Source organism: Dendrobates tinctorius, unplaced genomic scaffold, assembly GCF_039654945.1.
Source record: "Dendrobates tinctorius isolate UK_male_01 unplaced genomic scaffold, ASM3965494v1 ptg000070l, whole genome shotgun sequence".
Classification (NCBI taxonomy): Eukaryota; Metazoa; Chordata; class Amphibia; order Anura; family Dendrobatidae; genus Dendrobates; species Dendrobates tinctorius.
In genome coordinates, this window is record NW_027361738.1 from 47,602,316 (window position 1) to 47,626,249 (window position 23,934).

Here is a 23,934-nt window from a genome sequence, read left to right on the forward strand (position 1 = left end):
GTCGGCGACAGCAACGCGGCGGTCACCAGCGTGTAAGTATAAATATTTTTGCTTTGTTTTTTTGCACTTTTTATTTCATTTCTTTTGTGGAGGCTAATTATGTTATTTTTGTCTTTTTCTTTAACAGCCTTCACAGCGTGCTCCCGACTCTGACGGTGAGGATGGAGGGATTGATGTGGACCACCTCATCGATCTCGTCAGAGAAAGGGAGCCGCTCTGGAATATGGCTGACCGCCGCCACGCTGACCTGATTGTTACCCGGCGACTCTGGGAGGAAATCTGTTCGCTCCTTGTGGACCGCTGGGAGGACCTCGATGCTCGGGCCCAGATTAAAGAGCGTAAGTATATACAGTACCGGTTGCTTGATGTAAACCAGTGTTTCCCGAACTCCAGTCCTCGTGGTCCCCACGGATCATGTGTTCAGGATTTCTATTTACTATGGAAATCCTGAAAACATGACCCCTGGGGACCATGAGGACTGGAGTTTGGGAAACACTGATGTTGTATACTAACCACTCCTTTCTCGTTTCAGGGAACAGAATTGTGAATCGGTGGCGGTCTGTGAGGGATCGTTTCAAGAAGGAGTTCAATAAAGAGATGCGGGCCCCGAGTGGATCTGGAGGACGCAGGAGCAAGTACAAGTACGCACAAGCCCTGTCGTTCCTCCGGGAAACAATGGTCACCAGAAGGTAAATATTACACACCACATGTGAAAAAAAATGTTTCTATGTAACTTTTTTTTTTCAGCCAGGGCCATACCATGTCAGTATTTTAATTGTTTTTTTTTCTCTTTATTCCACAGCACGGTGAGCAGCACTCGGGAGCCTGCACGATTGGACCCTTCTGAGGCGATCCCTGAGGAGACCGGCACCGAGGGACACTTCGACCGCCCCGGTACATCTGCACCTTCCCAGCCTTCCCACACATTCGACCCATCTGTCCCATCCACCAGCACAGGAGCATCGTGGCCGCCTACATTACATGAAGCTGCTGGTGAGGAGATCGCTTTCCCTTTACCCCACCCTTCTGCCCCTGCCACCTCTAGTACACCTGCGGGTACTGGGCGGCAGCGGCAGAGGGGTCAGGAAAAGACTTATGCGCCAGAGTTCTTGCATCTGAATGCATCTTTCCAGAACTGTCTAAAAGTCTTGTCAGAGCAAATCTCCGCAGGCTTTCAACAGATCAACTCCAGCATTCTGGAGGTGAAGACACTTCTGCAAACCATGCATTCAGAAGCAAGATCTTCGCCAAACCACACCTTTTTCAGGTCTGTTGTGGAGCGCATGGAAACGCTATCTCCTACCCAGCAGATGCATGTAATGCATTCGTGCCACGGTGCTCTACAGCAGGTTACCTCCCAACCTCCACCTCCCACCACTGTAGTTCCTCCACCTGCACCCCCTCCAGCCACTTTCCATCCTCCCCCCTCCTATTATATACCATCCACCTCCCCAGCACCAGCCACCTCCCCAGTACCAGCAACCTCCCCAGTACCAGCAACCTCCCCAGTACCAGCAACCTCCCCAGTACCAGCAACCTCCCCAGTACCAGCAACCTCCCCAGTACCAGCAACCTCCCCAGTACCAGACATCTCCCCACTTCGAGCAACCTGCCCCGTACCAAACTCCTTCCCCCTACCAAACTCCTTCCCCATACAACTTGCCATCAACATCATCTGCTCCTACAGTCCCTGCCCAACCCTCCACTCCACCGCCCACCACCTCTTCTGCCTCCCACATGTCCACCCATTCTGTAGCTTTTCCCACACCTTTACCTCTAACTGTTCCTTCCCCACCACGATCCCAGTCCTCTCTCCACACTCCCAGTGTCGAAGTGTCCCGCAGCCCCTCCAGCAGTATTTCCACCCCACACTACACAGATTTGTAATGTGTTTTTTAATTAAAATGCCTATTGTTTTTAAAACCTTTATTAAAAAAGTTTTTTGCACATTAAAAACATTTTACAAAAAAAATATTTTAAATAAAAGTTAAATTATTGTTTACACTGGTTGTCTGTCATTTCTTTCTGCGGCGAAATATGTTTAAAAAAAAGATTAAATACAGGGTATTTCAAAGGTAAAAAGGTATTCAAAACCAGGTATATAACTGTAGGTAAATTTTACCTTTTTGCCACAGTTGTGTTGCTGGTTGTGTTTGAAGCAAAGTATTTCACCTAAAAAGTTGTGTTTATTGTTGGTGATTTCCTAACAATGTACACAATTTTTGTTACAAGGTGAAATACTTTGCATAAAACACAACCAGGTACACACCTGTGGCCTAAAGCTAAAAATAGAGACCATGACAAGATAGCCAACTTTGGTTGGCAAAGGTATATACTGTTGCTACAGAAGGTACACAAGTTTGGTTAAGGGCACAAATCTTTCACACTCTGTCATCCTGCCAGTGTAATCTGCCTTGAGGCGACATAAAGTATAGTGCAAAATTGTCCCTCATTACTGAAACCGTCACAGAACTTCTAGTGGTAATGTCATGGTAATCTTGCAAGGTGGTTTCTTCAGAGGTGTCCTCAATGGAAATGGGTTCCTTGCAGATAACAAAATTGTGGAGTACCACGCAAGCTTTGATCACCTCGTCCACAGTTTCTGTCTTGAGGTTGATCGCAGTCAATAGGACCCGCCATTTGGCTGTCAGAATACCAAAGGTACATTCAACCATTCTTCTTGCTCTTGTGAGGCGGTAATTAAAAATGCGTTTTGGTCTTGTCAATCCTCTGCTACCGTACGGTTTCAAAAGGTGTTCTGACAGCTGGAAGGCTTCATCCACTACACAGACAAATGGCATAGGTGGACCAGATCTTTGCGGCAGCGGTCTAGGTGGTGGGAACTGGAAGGTGTTTCCATACAGTTTACGCCCCATGGCAGACAGTTTGAAAACTTGAGAGTCATTGGAGCGGCCATAGGCCCCAATATCAACAGCAATTTGTATTCCGCATCAGCGATGACCATGAGGACAATGGAAAAATATTTCTTGTAATTGAAATATTCCGATCCCGATCCGGCTGGCTTTACAATGCGGATATGTTTCCCGTCCACAGCGCCCAAGCAGTTGGGAAACTGACATATCTGTTGAAACTTTTCTGAAATTTCAATCCACCTCTCTGTTGTGGGCTCTGGTAAAAACTCTTCAGCTAAGGAGTCCCACAGTGCACGGCATGTGTACTTCACAATTCCAGATATGGTGGAAATCCCGAGTCTGTACTGGAAATGCAGTGACGAAAGGGATTCTCCAGTTGCAAGAAATCTGTGGGGAATTAAAAAACAATCAATTAGTTTTAAATCACAGCATTACATACCAAAACTGAGCTATAACACTTGGAGATACAAACTACCACCAACAAGATTGCAGTGAAAGTGTGCTCTGATGCGATCACATCCAATAAATGTGGCTTACCTTAAAGTCACCATCAGACGCTCTGCGGGTGAAACAGAGAAGCGGCAATAGGTGTCCGCTTTTCTTATGAGGTGTGCAATGCGCTCCACCAAGTAATCAAAATTCTCCATTTTCATCCTAACATATCCAAAAAATGTATCCGGGTTTCGTCGAAGGTCCATGCAGAGTGTAGAATAGACCCCACGCGTCATTCTCTTGGCTGTGATGGGGTGGATCCACAAACGTCGTCTACTATGCCTGATGCGCTGCTGTCTCGCTCTCTCCTTCTCCAGAACAATCACCCTCAAACGATTCGCCTCCGCTGTAAAATCCGCCAAATTCTTCAAAATATTTCCAATCACAACATCCATCTTCGCCAGTAACTTGCTCTTCTCTCCAACCTGCACTTTCTCCTCTACAACCTGTCAAAGAAGGGCTGTAGGAACACGCTATATATAGTTTTTCAGTAGCCAATCCCGTTCGGAAGGCCACAAGGGTCAATTTTAAAAACCGGATCCGGCGTAATCCGTCAAAAAACGGATCGAAAACCGGATGAACCGGATGAGACGGATCCGGTTTTGTCTGTCAAGAGCAAGACGGATCCGGCAGAAAAATGGATCCGTCACATCCGGTTTTACGAAATATTTGCCGGATCCGGCGCTCCGGCACGACGCCGGATCGCGCCTGACGCCGAAAACCTGATGTGTGAAAGTAGCCTAAGATGAGACTTATTAGCTGTCTACAAATATCTGAATGGCTGTCACGTTACAGAGGGATCATCCTTACTCTCATTTGCACATGGAAACATGAGCAGTAATGGAATGAAACTGCAAAGGAAAATATACAGATTAGTTATTAGAAAACACATTTTTTGACAGTAAGTATGATCAGTGAGTGGAACAGGCTGCCATAGGTGGGAGGTGGTGAGTTCTCCTTCAATGGAAGTCTTCAAACAGAGGCTGGACAGACATCCGTCTGAGATGGTTTAGTGAATCCTGCATTGAGCAGAGGGTTGGATACGATGACCCTTGAGGTCCCTTCCAACTCAAGCACTATTGGGATACTGGGCACCAAAAGGTTAAAAAAAAAAAAGGCATCTTTTGCAATAGAGGGACAACATAAAAAATACAGCGGCACATACAGGTGAGTATGGGGATTTTGGCAAGGTAATACATTTTTTTTTTTATTTTTTTTTTTTTTTGGTCGCCTGAAATGTCTCTAACACTAGAATTTATTCCATTTTACATGTATAATCGGTGAAGGCTGATGATTTCCAGTTTTAAATGTTTTTCCAATGACTACAATAGAAAAACACATTTTTCCAGGACGTCCCTTTTAAAAGCACCATGGAGGTTGTCCTCCTATACTTATAGGGATAGGATATACATGAGAGGTTAAAAGACCCCTCCCACCCACATTCACCAGTGATTTTCCAATTACCACACCAGGATGGATGCAATTCTTATTTGTTGAAATTCTGTACAAGTTTATCATCACAAATACAAAATTTAAGGGAGGGAGTTTACCAGTGCTGTCAGGATGGACTCCTGAAAAGAGTATTACCGGTAGGCCTAATTCCCATTTTCCAGGATGTCCCTCCTGAACGCACCATGGAGAATACCAAAGTAAGACTTCGCTATGGTTGGGCTACTGCTTGCAAAACCTTCCGACCGAAGGCCATCTGGCTACCCGCCAACGTATCTAGTTTATAGTGTTTACAGAATATGTTTACGGTAGACCATGTAGCTGCTCTACAAATTTTGTCTACCGAGGCCCCTGCCCTTTCGGCCCATGTTGTTGCTACCTCTGGTGGAATGGGCCCTGAGACCCTCGAAAATAGGTAATTTCTCGGTCTCGTATGCTAGAGAGATGGTGGTTGTTATCCATCTAGCTAAAGAAGGTTTCGACTCCTTTTTCCCATTAAGAAGCGCCGAACTCCCACATCTTATCTCGTATGTGCCCTTTCAGGGACAGGAAAAACACTGGTGAGTGTGGGTGGGAGGGGTCTTTTAACCTCTCGTGTGTTTCCTGTCCCTATAAGGATATAGAAGGACATGGTGCTGTCATGATGGACTCCTGGAAACAATATTACCTGTAGGTCTAATTCCCGTTTTTTTTTTGTTTTTTTTTTAAACTACGGTCTCTGGAAACGTCTTTTTAAAACTGTGAAAGAGAGACCATTAGAAAAATTTTTTTGTGTTGAGATTCCATGAAAGCCCACACTAAAAACATATTCACATAAGGCATTGCCAATGTGGTTTTTGTCACGGGGTTACCGCAACAGTGTGGAGCCAGAAAACCACATCTTGTGATTGCTCCTATTCAGGCGGTGAGAAGAAGCACCGCTCCTTCATTTTAATTTTTTTTATTCTCTTCTGACAGAACAGGGGTTCATTAGCCATTTTGCAAATCCCTGTTCTCACAGCTGAGCTCGGTTAGCTACTTCCTTTCCCCTTTTATAACCTGAGCTCTGTTACAAATTCTTGTCAGAGCTAGCATTTGCTGTATGGCTTTTGGAGGGAGAAGTGTTCATATGAAGAGAGTTGGAGAAGTTATCTGTGACTGTTGCTTGGTTTGTATGCATGGTAATTCCCTTTCCTTCTCTATTTTGGTTTATTCCTCTACCTCCACGCCTGGGTGCATTCCTCTGCTATATGTGATTGAATATTTTGTATGTCTGGAGTTTTCTGTTAACCCTTGTTTGTGTTGCCTTGTTTGTCGGGTTGGTGTACTATGGTGCACAGTAGCGCCCCCTCTTCCCTGGGTGGGGGAAGAGAACAGACGGAGAGCTAACTCAGGAGATAAGGCAGGGTGGAGGCCCCGGCATCTTCACCTTCAGAAGTATCAAGGGCAGTAGGGGGAGCTAGGATGCACCCTAGAGTTCCTTAATCCCTGGTTCTGCGTCACTCGACAGCTGTGTTGTGACATTTTTATTGCCTTAGTTTTCTCAAAGTGGTACAATCGCATTGTTAGATAGAGAGATATATATATATATATATATATATATATATATATATATATCCCCTGTATTTAAAAGAATCCTAATAAAAACGCAAAAGCATCATGTAACCACAGCCTGATGTACAGTAAGATGTGGAAAAGAGACTTGGGCCGTATTCACACCTCCCCATTTCGCTGTCTGCTTTTGAAGCTATTGAGTTCGTGACAGGAGACCCTCGAATGGCCCGTGCATCGAGGTGTTTAATAATTGCAAAACCTGGATGTGTAAATATGGTCCAATTCACATTTGTTTACATATTCCCTCAAATTTAAAATGCAAAAAATGGCTTTAGTGTAGATTCACGCTAGCGTTTAAAAAATCTTTTTCATCCAGAAAAGCGGGATGATTTTTTTTTTCACTTGTCAGCTTATTAACATTTACTGCTGTTTTTGAGATATTAAGGTTTTCTTGTTATCTTTACCTTAGAGACCGGACCACCGCTACTAGACATCAGAACATACGCAGTGCTTACAAACTCTTCTGCATTGAGTTTATAAGCACTGTTTTGAACCCTGCAAGAATTTCTGAAACGTGACGTTACCGTCTAGCCCGGACTACTTCAGCACCGTGCTTACAAGCTAGACAGCAGTGGTCGGTCTCCTGGGCAACGAGCTGTAAACAAAAACTGCAAAACTCGATATGAGACTTCCCTTTTTAGACTGAAAATAGAGCAGCAGGAGCCCCTGTCCCTCTCTCCCAGCAGTAAGTCCCAGTATTCCTGTTCTCCTGCTGTCATCCATACCGCCAGTCAGCGCTTCGTTGTCTCTTACTCACAAAGGAAACTTGACAATACCTTTCGCTTCCAATTTTTGACACCTGGGAAACTACCTTAACCGTGAGAAAACATAGTTTTCATTGCTTTGGAAGATGCCCAATCCTCTATCTGGAAAGTGTGTTGTTTTTTTTTTTTTTTTTAAAAGTGCCAGTGTTTTATTATTTTAAAGCAAAGATACCTTTAGCTTAACGTAGAGATATGTAGTAATAATCTTAGGAAATAATACTTACAGGGCTTGTCTGTTTTTGGACCCTCATCTTTTAAAGCTTGTTTTTCTGCAAGGACTTTGCACGTCTAAACATTACATCGGACAATTCACTGTCGCAGTGTAATGCCTTATCCCCCCTGTGCTGGCGCTGCAGTGAAATTGAATGATCGCTGCCTGGTTTCCCCATGGACTACCAGTAGTAGGACCAGCTGCAGGTGATCGTTTAGCCACAAGGGATTGTGCACAGTGGGCATCCTCTGTAAGGCCGGGGTCACACTTGCAAGTGCAATGCAAGAAACTCACGCCTCAATACCCGGCACTGCCACCTGCGGTGCGAACCGGAGTGTTCAGCTGCATAGAAATACATGCAGCCGCAAACTCCGGTCTCGAGTGCCGAGAGCCTGTCAGTCAAAGAGATCAGGGCAGAGAGGAGCCAGTGGGGACTACAGCGGACGAGTCATCCGAGGTGATCCCTAGATGGCTTTTCAAAGTTTCTAAGCAATGTCTCCATGTTTCAGAGTAAGGGTAGGTGCATACGGTCAGTTATTGGCAGCACTTTGGACGCAGCACTTGTCCGCTGGATCCAAAGCGCTGCCGGGTTTGGACGCAGGGGACTCCGCATGTGATCAGTGAACCGGGCAGATTCATCCCCTCCAATACATTGTATGGGTGAGATTTAACTTGCGGAGACCTACATGACATGAAATTGACATGCTGCGGTCTGGAAAGACACGCCGTATGTCTGTCTCTGATGGTGATCTGCGGGTGTCTGTTTATGCCTAGTGGACATGGGATTTCTCAATCCCATCTATGCTGTAACATCTGGACACTGCGGGTTGGACGCTGCGTACCTCCTCAACGTTTACTGACCGTGTGCACCTATCCGCCATCATAACAGGCGGCGGTCACACAGCCAGTGTCTGCTACGTTCTGCCCGTGGGTCGAGTAATGAATATAATGACATGTTCTATTTTAAAGTCCGTTCAGCAGCGTTGTTGGCATTTAGTGCGTGTAGTGGAGCCGAGAGGACACAAGTCTTGTAGAGACACGTCTTCTCTGTGCAAGTTGCATAGGGAATAAAACTCGTAAGAGCTGGTGTCACTCTCTGTAGGGAGGTGCCATCTGCCCCCAGTGTTCCTCCTGTCCTGGTGAATGTTCTGCCAACACAATGGACACCTTCTAAGCTATTCCAACCCCCGTGGATGTTACACTGACCCCAGTGACTGGCTGATGACGCGGCATGTATCCTAGTCATACTCTGCTGCATGTACAGGAGCCTCCCTGCGTGAAGCGTATGACACATTGGAGATTATTCCGGAGTGACCCGGTTCAGGTAACATCACAATCCTGACATGTCGTCTGTTCGTCAGATCATGGAAATGGTATATTTGTGCAAAATGTGTATCTTCTAGCATTAGCCCAAGATGTGTGCTTCTCAGTAACACTTATTTTTCATCTTCTTTTTATAAACTTCAGCAGTTGAACTCTTACAGCCATTGTCCTCGTACAGCACATGCTTTGTAACTCATTCTTATATTGGGTGAATGCACGTACGATGTTCGTACACCAATCAGCCATAACATTGAAGGCAACCTGTCAGATCCCATAACTGTCCCCTAGGCTACTGTAGCAGTATGGCAGATTAGTGTCTTCTATAAGTTTTTATGTGATGATTGTAGTGTCTGAGGAATGGACTTTTAATCTCCATCGTCTCATGCGAGGGAAGGAGGACTAGTTCAGGACAGCATCTCTCCCTTTTGGACTATTCCTGCCGGGGTCTAGAGATTGATTCTCCGCGGGTTTAGAGATTGCGTCTCTTGCCCCTGACTGGAGTGAAGTTTGTGACAAGGTACCTTGTGCACCAGCATACTACATTTTTACTAACGGGTGTGATGGTCCTTGCTTTTGGTTTCACTTTTCATAGGCACCGAATATATTAAGAGGCTAACTCTCCTCTTAATGAATCTGGTGCACCCTATTGAGATCATGTGTGAACAGCTCCAGTCTAGATGAATCTGCTGGAGTCTTGGAGATCCAACACGGATTGGCACAGAGTCTCTCAGATCGTTACATTGCTCATTTTTCCTGCTTTTAGCTCATCGCATCAACTCCAAGATATGACTGTTCATTTGCCGCCTGGTTTCTCCCAGCACACTGATCAGTGTATACTTATTTTAAATACCTTCCTATTGGTTAGTGAGTTGTTGATGTTGTCCAATCGGGATGATTCCTATGTTCGTTATTGGAGTACATGAGGCCAGTTTTACACCATCCATGTTTACAGTACGTGCTCGGATCAGAATACATGACCGGACCACTGGGACGCTTGGGTCAGGCCAGGAGTCCTGGCAGTCCAGACGTGTACTCTGATCTGTGCATGGACTGTGAATCTGGCCTTATAGAGAGATGTCTCCTGCTCAGACCATATAATGGATGTTGCTGCCAGAGGTGGCTGGCAGCCGTAGTCCCGGTTATAATCTACATTGCTGCTGGAGGTGGCTGGCAGCCGTAGTCCCTGTTATGATGGACGTTGATGCCGGAGGTGACAGGCAGCAGTAGTCCCGGTTATGATGGATGTTGGTGCCGGAGGTGGCTGGCAGCCGTAGTCCCGGTTATGATGGACGTTGATGCCGGAGGTGACTGGCAGCAGTAGTCCCGGTTATGATGGACGTTGATGCCGAAGGTGGCTGGCAACAGTAGTCCCGGTTATAATGGACGTTGGTGCCGGAGGTGGCTGGCAGCCGTAGTCCCGGTTATAATGGATGTTGATGCCGGGAGGTGGCTGGCAGCATTAGTCCCGGTTATAATGGACGTTGGTGCCGGAGGTGGCTGGCAGCCGGGGAGTTTACACGTGTAGCAGTGCAGAAATCTCCAGCCTAGCAGGGCCGCGTTAAATCTTTTGTAGTACCAGCTGGCAGATATTATGTCACTGAGCCTGGTGAGGCTTTTATCAATGACCGCTTCTGTCTCGTGTGTCCCATCACTGCTCCGATTGGATAATTTGTTTTCCCGTCTCTAGTAAATTCTGTGTGTGCTGTGCATAATCTGAACCTAATCTGAATCTCATTTACTAAATCCTCCCTTACATCACACTGACTCGCTGCCACCATATGGTTCCTGCTCCTGTGCTTTAGCTCATTATGTTCTCTTGCCGAGTATAGAGATGGTTGTGAATGACGCAAAAGCAGAAAATACATATATTTTGTATTTGGCATTAATTACTTGGATATTTCAAGTCAATGTTACCGATGCTTCCAGTATTCAGCTTCAGCGGGTGCCACCTACCTTGGGTCTAATTACGGGACCTCTTGATCAGTTTGACCAAGTGGCACCAATTATTATTTGCGCAGGTGACAGTCATCCCAGGAGGCAGTGTGATTGGCTGCAGCACAATCTGCGTCTGAGACCTCAATTATATCATGTCCTTTATGCACATTCAGTGTTTATGCCGGGAGACGTTCCTGGTGTCTGTCGCCCGCACACTATATTGTCATTATAGAAGTCCTCAGTGATGTGTTGGTGCACTTCTGATAGCATGTTCATTAATAATTTATGTGCCAGTGCATGCCAGCGATTTTCCTACATGTAGTGAAAAATTGTACTTTTATTTTGTCGGTACTTGCGGAGTACAGACATGGAGGAAAACGAATGAATGCTGTTTTACGTATTCCCACGCTTCATCTGTCGCTCGTTTTCCTCCATGTCTATGCTCCTCATGCATTAACTGAATAAAGTGCTGCCTTAGTATACCAGTGGTGAGTGCCGCTATCTTCACTCAAGACCAATTCACATGGACTTTTTATAGTCGCACACAGGGCTGTGGGGTCAATAAGCCAAACCTCTGATTCCTCAAATTCCCTGACTCCGACCCCACAGCACTGGTCACTACTGAGCATGTCCATAAAGTGCAGCACAGATTCATCTCATCTATGACTCCACAGCATCGGTCACTACTGAGCATGTCCATAAAGTGCAGCACAGATTCATCTCATCTACGACGCCACAGCACTGGTCACTACTGAGAATGTGCATAAAGTGCAGCACAGATTCATTTCATCTCTGACCCCACAGCACTGGTCACTACTGAGCATGTACATAAAGTGCAGCACAGATTCATCTCATCTATGACCCCACAGCACTGGTCACTACTGAGCATGTACATAAAGTGCAGCACAGATTCATCTCATTTATGACTCCACAGCACTGGTCACTACTGAGCATGTACATAAAGTGCAGCACAGATTCATCTCATCTACGACCTCACAGCACTGGTCACTACTGAGCATGTACATAAAGAGCAGCACAGATTCATCTCATCTACGAGTCCACAGCACTGGTCACTACTGAGCATGTACATAAAGTGCAGCACAGATTCATCTCATCTACGACCCCACAGCACTGGTCACTACTGAGCATGTGCATAAAGTGCAGCACAGATTAATCTCATCTATAACTCCACAGCACTGGTCACTACTGAGCATGTACATAAAGAGCAGCACAGATTCATCTCATCTACGAGTCCACAGCACTGGTCACTACTGAGCATGTGCATAAAGTGCAGCACAGATTCATCTCATCTACAAGTCCACAGCACTGGTCACTACTGAGCATGTACATGAAGTGCAGCACAAATTCATCTCATCTATGACCCCACAGCCCTGCCTCACTACTGAGCATGTACATAAAGAGCAGCACAGATTCATCTCATCTACGAGTCCACAGCACTGGTCACTACTGAGCATGTACATGAAGTGCAGCACAGATTCATCTCATCTACAAGTCCACAGCACTGGTCACTACTGAGCATGTGCATAAAGTGCAGCACAGATTCATCTCATCTACGACCCCACAGCACTGGTCACTACTGAGCATGTGCATAAAGTGCAGCACAGATTCATCTCATCTACGACCCCACAGCACTGGTCACTACTGAGCATGTACATAAAGAGCAGCACAGATTCATCTCATCTACGAGTCCACAGCACTGGTCACTACTGAGCATGTACATGAAGTGCAGCACAGATTCATCTCATCTACGAGTCCACAGCACTGGTCACTACTGAGCATGTACATAAAGAGCAGCACAGATTCATCTCATCTACGACCCCACAGCACTGGTCACTACTGAGCATGTGCATAAAGTGCAGCACAGATTCATCTCATCTACGACCCCACAGCACTGGTCACTACTGAGCATGTACATGAAGTGCAGCACAGATTCATCTCATCTACGAGTCCACAGCACTGGTCACTACTGAGCATGTACATAAAGAGCAGCACAGATTCATCTCATCTACGACCCCACAGCACTGGTCACTACTGAGCATGTACATAAAGAGCAGCACAGATTCATCTCATCTACGAGTCCACAGCACTGGTCACTACTGAGCATGTACATAAAGTGCAGCACAGATTCATCTCATCTACGAGTCCACAGCACTGGTCACTACTGAGCATGTACATAAAGAGCAGCACAGATTCATCTCATCTACGAGTCCACAGCACTGGTCACTACTGGGCATGTACATAAAGTGCAGCACAGATTCATCTCAACTAAAAGACGAGATCCTTAGATCAGGAACAGAGCAGACATTTATAGGACATTTCATAACGTTCTCAAATTATTATGAAAACATTAAGAGCACATTCTACATTGTACTACGGTACCCAATTTATTATATATTGTTGGAGTCGGTCCATTTTATTCCGACTCTGACTCCACAGCCCTGTTGAGCACCACAGGTTATGGTTTTCGTATACCGGCAGCGCAGATTATCCACAAATCCTCCTTCTCTGTGATTTCCTGGGCTGATGACCCGCCTTTCCTGCAGCAGCTGGATTTAAATGTCATGGAAATGTTGTGTATACACAGCTAAATCAGGTTTACATCACCTTTTTAACACCTTTATCTCCCCCAGATAAGACCCTATGGTGCCGTTTTTCTCCTCCTAGTTATCCTTATGAAGTGTACAGGCGCATCCCTCACCCAAGACGTATACTGCTGGGCACTTTTGTAAACTGTAATGTGTAGTTTCCAGTAGAGCGACTCCAGAGACATTATTGTAAACCGTGAGAAATTAATAGCGTGTCAGTAAACGGCTTCATTTTAATGTTTTATTTTTTTATATTTTGGTTTCAAGTAGTTGTCTGGCCATATAATATTGATAACTTATCCATTAATATCCACTTATTAATGATGGGGCTCCTACACCCGACACCACGGCCGATCAGCTGTTCTCTGTTCCAGCTGGATGTTAGCGGTTCTATGTGGAGGAACAGCACCGCTCCGTTCACTGTGCAGTGTGCAGCTCAGCGACTATTCACTTAAAGCACCACTCCAGCTTTTTTTTTTTTTGACCAGATTTGGGATAAACGTCTGCAGTCACTCCATAAGACTACAGACTTGAATCCTCACGGCGCGCACCTTGCGATCTGTCAGAATTCTCTGTGCCGGCTCACTTGAGTGGGCGGTCTGTCATGTGACAAATAGTGGCGCAAATGAATTGAGTGAAGCATTGCAAGTCTGCTCTGAATGTGGCTGGAAGTATGCAGGTTACGTACTTGCAGTCACTCATCCGCCGGCTCTCCCTAGCGGCAATGGAGAATCCTGACAGTATGCAGTGTGCGAGCTGTGAGGATTCAGAAGTCTGCAGTCACATAAGGTGACTGCAAAGTTTCATCCCAAGCCTGTTTTACACCCCTTTTAAGGCAGGAAAATGCATATAAACTGGAATATTACAGAGTAAAGAAAGTGTTGCTTATATTTCTATAGAAGAAACAGAGTAAACAGAAAACACCCAGTAAATAATATAGACAAAAATGTGTAAAAATCAGGATACTTTATTGAAAAATCGAAAAATAATACAGGAAATATTCAATAGGGAGGTCAAAACAAGAAACATTACACAACCAGAACCACAAGGACAAGGTAGTCCCCCAGATCGTATTTAGATGGGAAACCGATGGTCATGAAACATCACATAACAGTACAGATAGTGGTGTGTAACAGTGTCAAATATCTATAAGCAAATATGGTGCCAAAAAGATATGTATGGGCCCCCGAAAGAGTGCAGTGCAAATGGGTCTGCTATGATCTGTAGACAGGCATTGAGATCAGAAGGGGTTTATGCTGGGTCAGACATGTTGTAGCCCAAAGTGACCAGTGTAGGGGGTCTATGGACAAATCGCAAATGTGAAAGGAAGGACCTAAAAAAGTAACATGTAACAAACGGCGCTAAATAGTGAAGAATCACTTACTTACAAGAGAATGGTGACCTGCCCAACCCCGATACATGATTCTAGGTATTATGCAAACGTAAAAAGGTCGTCAGATAGTAAGAGGACAGTGTGTGGCCAGAGAGATGAGCAATGATTGTGACGGTCACAGGCTGAATATTCTTGAGCTGTAATTGCTGCTTATTTAATGGTCACTTGCCAAAACACAAATTAGTATGGTCTCATCTATCAGAACAGTATTCGAGGAAAATTTGCCCAGTTGCACAAGAAAAGAAATAGTATGGATCTGACCACGCATGGTGCAGGAAAATGCACTTTATATATTCATCGGAGGGTGCAAAATCCAGCTTGTGGAGCACAGCCAAAGTGCAAAACAAAAAATAATCCATCCTATCAAAACCATTAAAACAAATGGAGCCTTGTGACACATTTAAAACTGCCGCGTTTCCAGAGTGTCTACCATCCTTAATCATAGGCGCCCAGGTAGACATGACGGCCAACCAGACCTTAGCTTGCCACGGTCAACAGGTGTTGGAAAAGTGGCATCTGATGTCTAGGGCAGTAGGGCCGCTCTTCCTTCTGGTGCAGTTTTCATACACTATGCCCTGATGTTATATGTACTGATGGGGGTCCGAACTCTTTACATGCAGATGGCCACACGTTTGGCTCAGCTGAGCGATTGTTATAATTGGGGGTAGCGGATAAGCCTCTGCCAGACTGCTCTTGGCAGCGGCTTATCTCGCTCTGGAATAAAGGATGGGACATCCTGATATTAAACATTCCTGGTCTCTTTTTTCCTCTGCCACCTGCAAAACAGCACAGTCAGTGGACCCCATATACTCACAGTCGAGCTTGGGAAAATTACAGGTTTATCTATACGGTCGGAGCACTAATTGCTGGAAAGCTGTAAGAAGGGAATCGATGATTTGCTCTTTACGGTCCCATCGGCATGCTCGGCTGTCAGGAGGACCCGGTGCTTTTCCCTCCACCTCCTCCTTATTCCTTGCAGTTGAGAAGAACGGGGTCACCTTGATCCGCATAGTATTTCTTTTTCTTTCACCCTTACATCCTATTTATACATTAGTGCCTTTCCTGTATGCTAGATTTCCTATAACCTCAGGCTTCTATATTCTCTCCTATATCCTCAGACTTGTCCTGGTTAAAGGGAACCTGTCTGTTGGCTTTTTTCCACTCATCCGCCATGTTACTCAGCTGTGTAATATCTTGACCATCATGGTATTAAATAAATTGACTGACATGACACCGGAAAAATATAATAAGTGGTTACCTTTATGAGCGTGACACATGTCAGTTACCTCCAACTATTCATCTGGGATGTCCATCCCTGTGACGAGTCGGGCAGAGTCCGGTCTGTAATTATGCCGATTGTGACCTAAACCGAATCCAACATTGCACCTTAGACCTTTTCTGCAATGTTTTTTTTTATTACAAAAAGTGACATTCTCTCATTTACTTTAGTGTTTCCTCAAAAAATTTCAGACCTAAGTAAAATCACTCTGAAGGGAGAAAGAACAAACATTTGTTTAAAAATATTACCAAAATGTTTGAAATTTGCGGTCGAAACGGACACCTACATTAGGAAACTCCAAACCCACAATGAAGAACATTGAATAAACAATAAAAAAAAAAAACCCCAGGAGAACAGAGATATTCTGGACGTAAACTAAAAGAATGAGATTCAAATTAAAAACATGCAACAAACACCAAAAACTAAACAAAAGTTAAAAAAAAGAAAAGTAAAGCTGTTTACGTTTTTAAATTTAATGTTTACTTTTTTTTTTTTTTTAATTTTTATATATTTGTTTGGACCAGCTTGGCCTGTGCGAAATTTTCACACATTGGTCGTCGGGGGCGCAGGCAATTTCAGAAAATGCAAGCTGGTCAAATGTAAATCTATTCTATTATTTCTAAACACTGTTTTTCGGTGATTCCTTTGTATTCCCGTTCATACTGCACCCACACACAAAAATGGCACACCGTTTGAAAGGTAAACTAGCTCCCTTCAGCAAGAAAATAGCCAAACAAACCACACATCACAAAATACAGTTTAAACATTAATTTTCATAAACCTGCAGTAAGGAAAAAGGACCTGCAGTACCCCAAAGCACACTACCAACACATTTGTAAAGATGCACTGCTTTTTCGCTGATTACTTCGCCCCACACACACAAGATACACCATTTGAAAGTTAAACTTACTCCCTTCAGCAAGAAAACAGCCAAACAAACCACACATTCACAATTTTATCACTAAATATAGTTTAAACATTCATTTTCATAAACCTTCAGAAAGACACAATGACCGGCAGGTGGCACCTCACCCTGAAGACATTTTTTGGCCTCTACTTATCAAACCAATTTATTGTATTACCAATCTACATATATAAATACCTGTCTGTGTTCATCATCTCATGAAATACATTTACATTTGACCAGCTTGCTTTTTCTGAAATTGCCTGCGCCCCCCCTCCCCGACGACCAGTGTGTGAAAATTTTGCACGGGCCAAGCTAGTTTTTATATATTTGTTTGGATCCTCTTTCATGAAAGCTTGTTGTTGTTGTTCCCCTCTTCCAGATTTTCTTCCATCCTGCTGGGAACCACAAACTGAGGAGGGATGCCCACTGAAAGTGGAAGCTGGGCAGCTGCGCGGCAAACTAAGCAGAAGCGCAAGTCCAACAGTCTGACATTGAAGAGGACAAATAGCACGGAGCAGGAGCGGCCAAGTCTGCATCGGGATATACTGGAGGGACAGGTGAGTGCCTCTTACTATCGCCTGAGGGGATAAATGAAAACTATCATTTGAATTGGATTCCTCACGGGCTCAGAATTGTGTTTTGGAGACGGTGAAGATTACATGAATTTTATGAATGACGGGTTCTTGGTAATTGGTGAATGTAGCCTCTCCCCCAATTTATTGTGGATTTTGCTATTTTGCTTTTTAAGACTGTTGTCCGCTGCAGTAAGATCTTAGCAGCCCAAGTTACAGGGGTAATCGTCCATTTTTGTGCTGTGGTGGGCCTAGTTGGTCCCAGCAGAAGCCTCTGTGAGCCAGGATCCCAGCGATCAAGTGATCAGTCATGTGACCACTGGGACGGTACTGCAGATTCTATTTTATATACTGTGCTATTTGAGCATTAAGTGAAAATATAGGGGTGGGCGACACATCCAGACTTAAGTAAAAATCTTCAAACTTTATTAGAAATCCATTGCATTAAAATCTGTGAACTGGTGAAGGCATTGTCACTCTGACGCGCTCCTGGAGCGCAATGAGCTACTTGAGCGCTGTGTATAGAAAATCTGAGCAGGTAGAAGCAGCCTGTACCGCTTGTTTCCAGGAATCTCAATTGTCTGACGCCTGCTGTGTGATTTTTGATGGCTGAGCTATTAAGCTCCGCTACTGATGGCTGCTGTCAAACAGATTTTTAACATTTTTTTTTTTTCCCATAAATCAGTAGCATATGTGGAAATAAGAACATTTGTAATAAATCTTATTGGTGAAATTTGCTTCTTTCACTCCATTTTGGAGACAAATTCTGTATTCAGTGGAGACAGAATTTCACATTATTGAGATAGGAGATGACAGTTGGTGCTTTTAAAATTCTACAGAGGAGGAGGCGGAGGCAGGTGCAGATGTTATGCTGCAGGTTTACCTGACACATCACTTGCAGTTTTCCATAGAACTTTATGAGCACCAGCTGTCATATGTCTAATTAATGGGAAATTAGCTTACGCACCATGTACACCGAAAGCTGTCAATCAGCAGTGCGAGTGGGGTTATACAGAGCCAGTAATTAAGAATAGCAGCATAGGTAAGTGATTTTTTTTTTTTTTTTAATCAAAACCACAGGAAGCAGTCCAGCAAGTAATCGCTGGAAACAGGATATCTGTCCATATTTTGTGCTATTCTCAGATTAAGAAGCATATACTTTTCATTAAGGGCTTAGTTATGTCTCTTAAGTGATATGTCCTTATGTCCTTGCTGTAACACCTATTTTTTTTTTTATATACGGTAATCTATTAAAATACCATGTGTTTCACGAGCGGATACTGACATTTTAGTTCTCCTGTGTAGGACATGTGTCAGGGACCCTTCTCCTTACATATACATCCGTCATGGCCCACCTACTTAAGCACATTAAAGGGAATTTGTCGTTAAGATCAACCCTCATAAGCCATGTATATGGGCATGTAGGTCATAGAAGGTTGAATAAAATGATGCCTTGATATCTGCAATACGAAGTCTTATTCTATAGAAGTCCATGTTTATCTTGTTTGGTAAATGAGCTTTTAAGATCTATGGGCTGGATGTAGATCTTCCTGAGAATCTGCCTCCAGAGCTTCTTTTAAGTTAAAGCTGGAGTGACCAGTGTGAGACATGTAAATCAAGAGAGCATACTGTCAGTCATTACACGTCTCACACTGGTAACGCCCCCTCATTTATAAATTATACAATGTTATTTTCTGGATTTTATTTTTGATATTCTATCTCTCAATGTAAAAATTAACCTCCCCTTAAAATTGTAGCGTGTTCATGTCTTTGTCAGTGGGCAAAATTACTAAATCAGCAAGTGATCAAATAATTATTTCCCTCACTGTATTGTTATTTTTCTTCAAAGTGGGGTGGGGACAGAACCTTTCTCAAAGCAGAAAGCCCTGGTGTGTACGAGCTAGGATGGACAGCAGGCACAGAAGAACCCTGGGGTTCCTGCTTACTTACCCTCTTCATTGCTCTTTTTTTTTTTTCTGTGCCATGTGAAATGCGCAATTCTGGAATCAACTTGGATATCCCAGATGTGACCGCAGAGATCAAAGACCTGAACTTTCCAATGTGACAGCTGTTCGTTTTCATTAAATTTGCTGCTCTTTTTCATTTTTTTTCCTGTGGCGCATGGAGATATGTTACAGTGAGCCTGCAATCCATTAGTCTTAACCTCCTCGCCTGGAGTCATTCCTGTATCGGTAATCTTTAACCTCTGTGTTGACCGCTAATCCCGCAACTTGGTATTGCCTTAAGTGGGTCTAAGTGAGGAGAAGGATTTGAAGAAAAAAAATAGCAGTTTCTTTGGCTACTGATGTTTTCTGCATAATTTTATGACACTTTTATCCTTTATCCATTTTTAATTTCCTTTATTAAAAATGCCACCACACACATGCTTTTGCATAGCAACTCCTTCCATTTATTTTCTCTGCCTTCCTCGCCCTTCAAAATGGCATCAATAAAATGCACTTGTGTTTGTTGTCCATATCATAACCTCACCCCCACCATGTGCCACTCGATTCACAATGCTGACATCTGCAAGGGGAAATCAGGATTCAGCCGTGAAGAGAACCCCTCTCCAACGTGCCATATGCTTTCAAAAGTGAGCATTTGCCCACTCAGGTCGGTTACGATGACAATCTACAGTCAGGAGGAGACCCCGATGAGGACGATGAGCAGCAGATGAGCTTTCCTGAGACGGTTTCTGACAGTTTGTGCAGAAATCCTTTGGCTATGAAACCGATGGTTGTAGCACCTGTGTCTGGGTGGCTAATTTCAGACTATCTTTGAGGTGAAAATGCTAGATGTTGAGGTCCTGGGCTGGTGTGGTTACACGAGGTCTGCGGTTGTGAGACCTGTTGGATGTACTACCAAATTCTCTGAAACTTCTTATGAGACTGTGTTATGATTACATGTTCCCCGTCTGGTCATTTCAGGGGTTAACTTTTCTTAGTCTGGTTTCAAGTTTGCTATTTAGCTCCGCTGCATCCTGGAGGCGGTGTCGGCTATAGGTCTGCCTTCAGGCGTGTGTATCTGACTCTGGTATATCCTGATTTGTCCTGCTGTGATTCCTGACTTGTCCTGTGTCTGTTTATTACCTCTGTCTGTCCTGACTCGGTGTTTCCCTGTAAGTTTGTTGACTCCGTGGTTTAGACTTGGCTTGCATTCGGACCGGATTCTGTCTTCTATTTTTGTCTTATCCGCTTCCGACCGTTGCTGACCCCCTGGCTTGCTTCTGACCATGTGTACTGCTGTGACTTCTGGTACTTCTGCTCCTGACTGTTTCTGACTCTACTCGTCTGACCACTCTTTCGCCACTGCTCAGTGGCTATGCTGTGTTTGCAACCTCTCTTCCCTCACCAGCACCCCTTGGTGGAGGTTGTGTTATACTGCACTGGTGGACATTCCTGTAGTCAGCATGCCAATATTACACTGCCCCAAAACTTGTGCATTGTGCTGTGTGATAAAACTGCACATTTTAGAGTGGCCCAGTGCAGTAACCATGCTGTCTAATCACCATTTGAATTTGTCAAACCTGTGCAATAACCATGCTGTCTAATCACCACCTTGATATGGCCTGTTTAATACTTACGTTGTTCCCGTCAGTTGCCATCCACCAAAAAGGCGGAGAACGGATCCGTGTCCATCGAGACACCAATGAGTGCCACCAGACCGTTGCATTGACGGGGTTCGCCGATGTAGTAATGTTAACGGAACCGCAACCAAAAAGTACCGCCGTGGGCCACGGGACTGGGAAGAGATCCTGGGAAGAGATCGCGGGACCGGGACGAGCTGCGAGAAGAGACCGGGGTCGCGGGACTGGGTCGAGATCGCGGGACGAGACCGGGGTCGGGACGAGATTGGATTGGAGAGAGAGAGAATATTTTTTCACCCGATTGGCATTTAGGGTTAACTTTCCGGCAAAGCCAATTCCGGCCATGCGCACTGTACAAATGCGGATCCGGCAACAAAAAAAAACGTTGCAGTGTCCTGTCCGTCCTGCCATGTCAGCGGACGCTAAAATTTTGGCGGATCCGTACAAAAACGGATCCAACGGATGGCCATCCGTCAAGATCCGCCGTTAATGCAAGTTAATGGGGAAAAAAATAGATCCGCCAACAAAAATGGCGGATCCGTTTTTTTTTGCAAAGCGGCGGATTTTGACTGATGGTGAAAGACGGATGTGTGAAAGAGGCCTATGCCGCACCTGTGCAATAACCATGCTGTCTAATCACCATCTGGATATGTCACACCTGTGCAATAATCATGCTGTCTAATCACCATCTGGATATGTCACACCTGTGCAATAACCATGCTGTCTAATCACCATCTGGCTATGCCTCACCTGTGCAATAACCATGCTGTCTAATCACCATCTGGATATGCCACATCTGTGCAATAACTATGCTGTCTAATCACCATCTGGATATGTCACACCTGTGCAATAACCATGCTGTCTAATCACCATCTAGATATGTCACACCTGTGCAACAACCATGCTGTCTAATCACCATCTGGATATGTCACACCTGTGCAATAACCATGCTGTCTAATCACCATCTGGATATGCCACATCTGTGCAATAACTATGCTGTCTAATCACCATCTGGATATGTCACACCTGTGCAATAACCATGCTGTCTAATCACCATCTAGATATGTCACACCTGTGCAACAACCATGCTGTCTAATCACCATCTGGATATGCCACATCTGTGCAATAACCATGCTGTGTAATCACCATCTGGATATGCTACACCTGTGCAATAACCATGCTGTGTAATCACCATCTGGATATGCTACACCTGTGAGGCGGATGCATTAGCTCGACAAAGGAGAAGAGCTCACAGATTTACACAAATTTGTGAACAATATTTGAGATAAAAAGGCTCATTGAGTTCAGAGATGGGAGCAAATAGAAATGTGTTGCGTTTCTATTTTTGTTCAGTGTACGTTGAGAAAAGTTCCCCTCATATACTGTAGGCAGGGAGCACAGACATCGTGATCTTAGCTGACATTCTTTATTCTAATGCCCATCTAAGTGGAAAATCTCTTCCTGTCTTGGTGGTAAAAATAATTTTCCTGGCATCTGTGCGGGTGCCCCCTGGACTCTTGTTCTTTCCTCCTATAATTAGTGTGTCTTACTGCTAATTACTGTGCGTATTTCTTTGCCTGTAGAGAATAGCTGGCTATTGTTATGGCACAGAATATATTTAAAGAATGTCCATCATTGTAAGTGAAAGGCAATGCATCACAAGGCCGGCTGTACACCTTATACCTCTGATACCTGCTCTTTATTGTGGTAGTTGCACATTGCCTCTCAAAACTAAATATAGAGACATAGAAGAGTAAGAGAGGATTCTGACCCTATGTTTCATGTTAGAGGACCTGTCACAAGGATGATTTTCCCTCCTCACTAGTTTCACTTTCCATAGATCACTGTTCAGTGTGTGTCTGGGGGAGGAGCAGCTGGGTGGTCTGCTCTCTGCAGTGAGGCTGCTAGAGGGGGAGGAATTGTTACTGTGTGATGTGGGCTTCTTCATGTGGACAGGGAGGGCCTGTAGCTATGGAGGGTGGGGTTGTTGCTATAGAGGGCATGTTTGGAGTAGAGTAGGAGGTTACGACCAGTTCTCATTTCAATGCCATAACACCCCCCCCCTTGGACGTTCTGTTCAGAATATCTAGAAAACTGTGCAAACTAGTGACAGAAAGTAAATTACTTATTGTCATAATTCTGCAGCCCAGATATGCACTGAGATTATGTGAAAAGCCCGGACAACCCCTTTAAAGAAGGGAGGCGCGGTGCACCGCTGGGTAGTATCGCGGGGCGCACGCGCGGGACTTCCGGCGTGGCGCAGGGCTCCCTGGGAAGGGGGCGGCGGCGCGAAATTAAAAAAAAAAAAAAAAAAAATTGGGGGTGGATAAAAAAATGAGGCTTTAAAAAGCGCGCTGAAAGAGAAGGAAGCGGTCACCATGAGTGGGAAACCGCAGAAGGAGAAGGAGACATGGCGGCGGTCCCCGAAGCAGGGACCACAGCAAACGCAGGAATCGCACCAGCACCTACAGCGCCTGCGCGACTCTTCCCAGCAGCGCAGCAGCAGCGGTCAGGCAGGATCGCGGCGCAGCCAAAGCTCCACCATGGCGGCACAGCCAGAAGTGGACTCAGCAGTGGAGATAATCCCTACGCACGAGACGGTGTTCATTCCACAGGAGGGTGAGTGATCTCCCTGAATGCCTGCTCGCTAATTTGTGACTATTAATTTTTCTTTTTCAGGGGCGTAAATGCACTACCAAATCTAAACACATGGTATGTGCTATATGCACGGGAGAGCTACCCCCTGCGTGGGAGAAAAAGCTCTGTGCGGCTTGAAGTGAACAATCCGACTCAAGTGATTCATCATCCTCCCAGTCCTCTTCATCATCCTCAGAAGGGGGATGCAGCTGCTTTCCCATTGAGGAGACGGACTCCCTAGTAAAAGCTGTGAGGACAACTATGGGTCTGGTAGACGAACGCCCTAAGAAAACGGCCCAAGATATAATGTTCGG

At 44.8% G+C, this 23,934-nt stretch overlaps 1 protein-coding gene across 3 annotated transcripts in view; it reads left to right on the forward strand.

Annotated features, from left to right (window-relative positions):
- The window catches only part of WDR37 (WD repeat domain 37), a 199,328-nt gene that overhangs the window by 62,148 nt on the left and 113,246 nt on the right, over positions 1 to 23,934 (forward strand). For all 3 annotated transcript variants that reach the window (XM_073581641.1, XM_073581640.1, XM_073581642.1), the window contains one exon: positions 17,205 to 17,382. In XM_073581641.1, coding sequence (XP_073437742.1) covers positions 17,245 to 17,382 — 138 coding nt within the window. In that variant the 5' untranslated portion in view covers positions 17,205 to 17,244. The remainder of the gene's footprint in view (positions 1 to 17,204; positions 17,383 to 23,934) is intronic.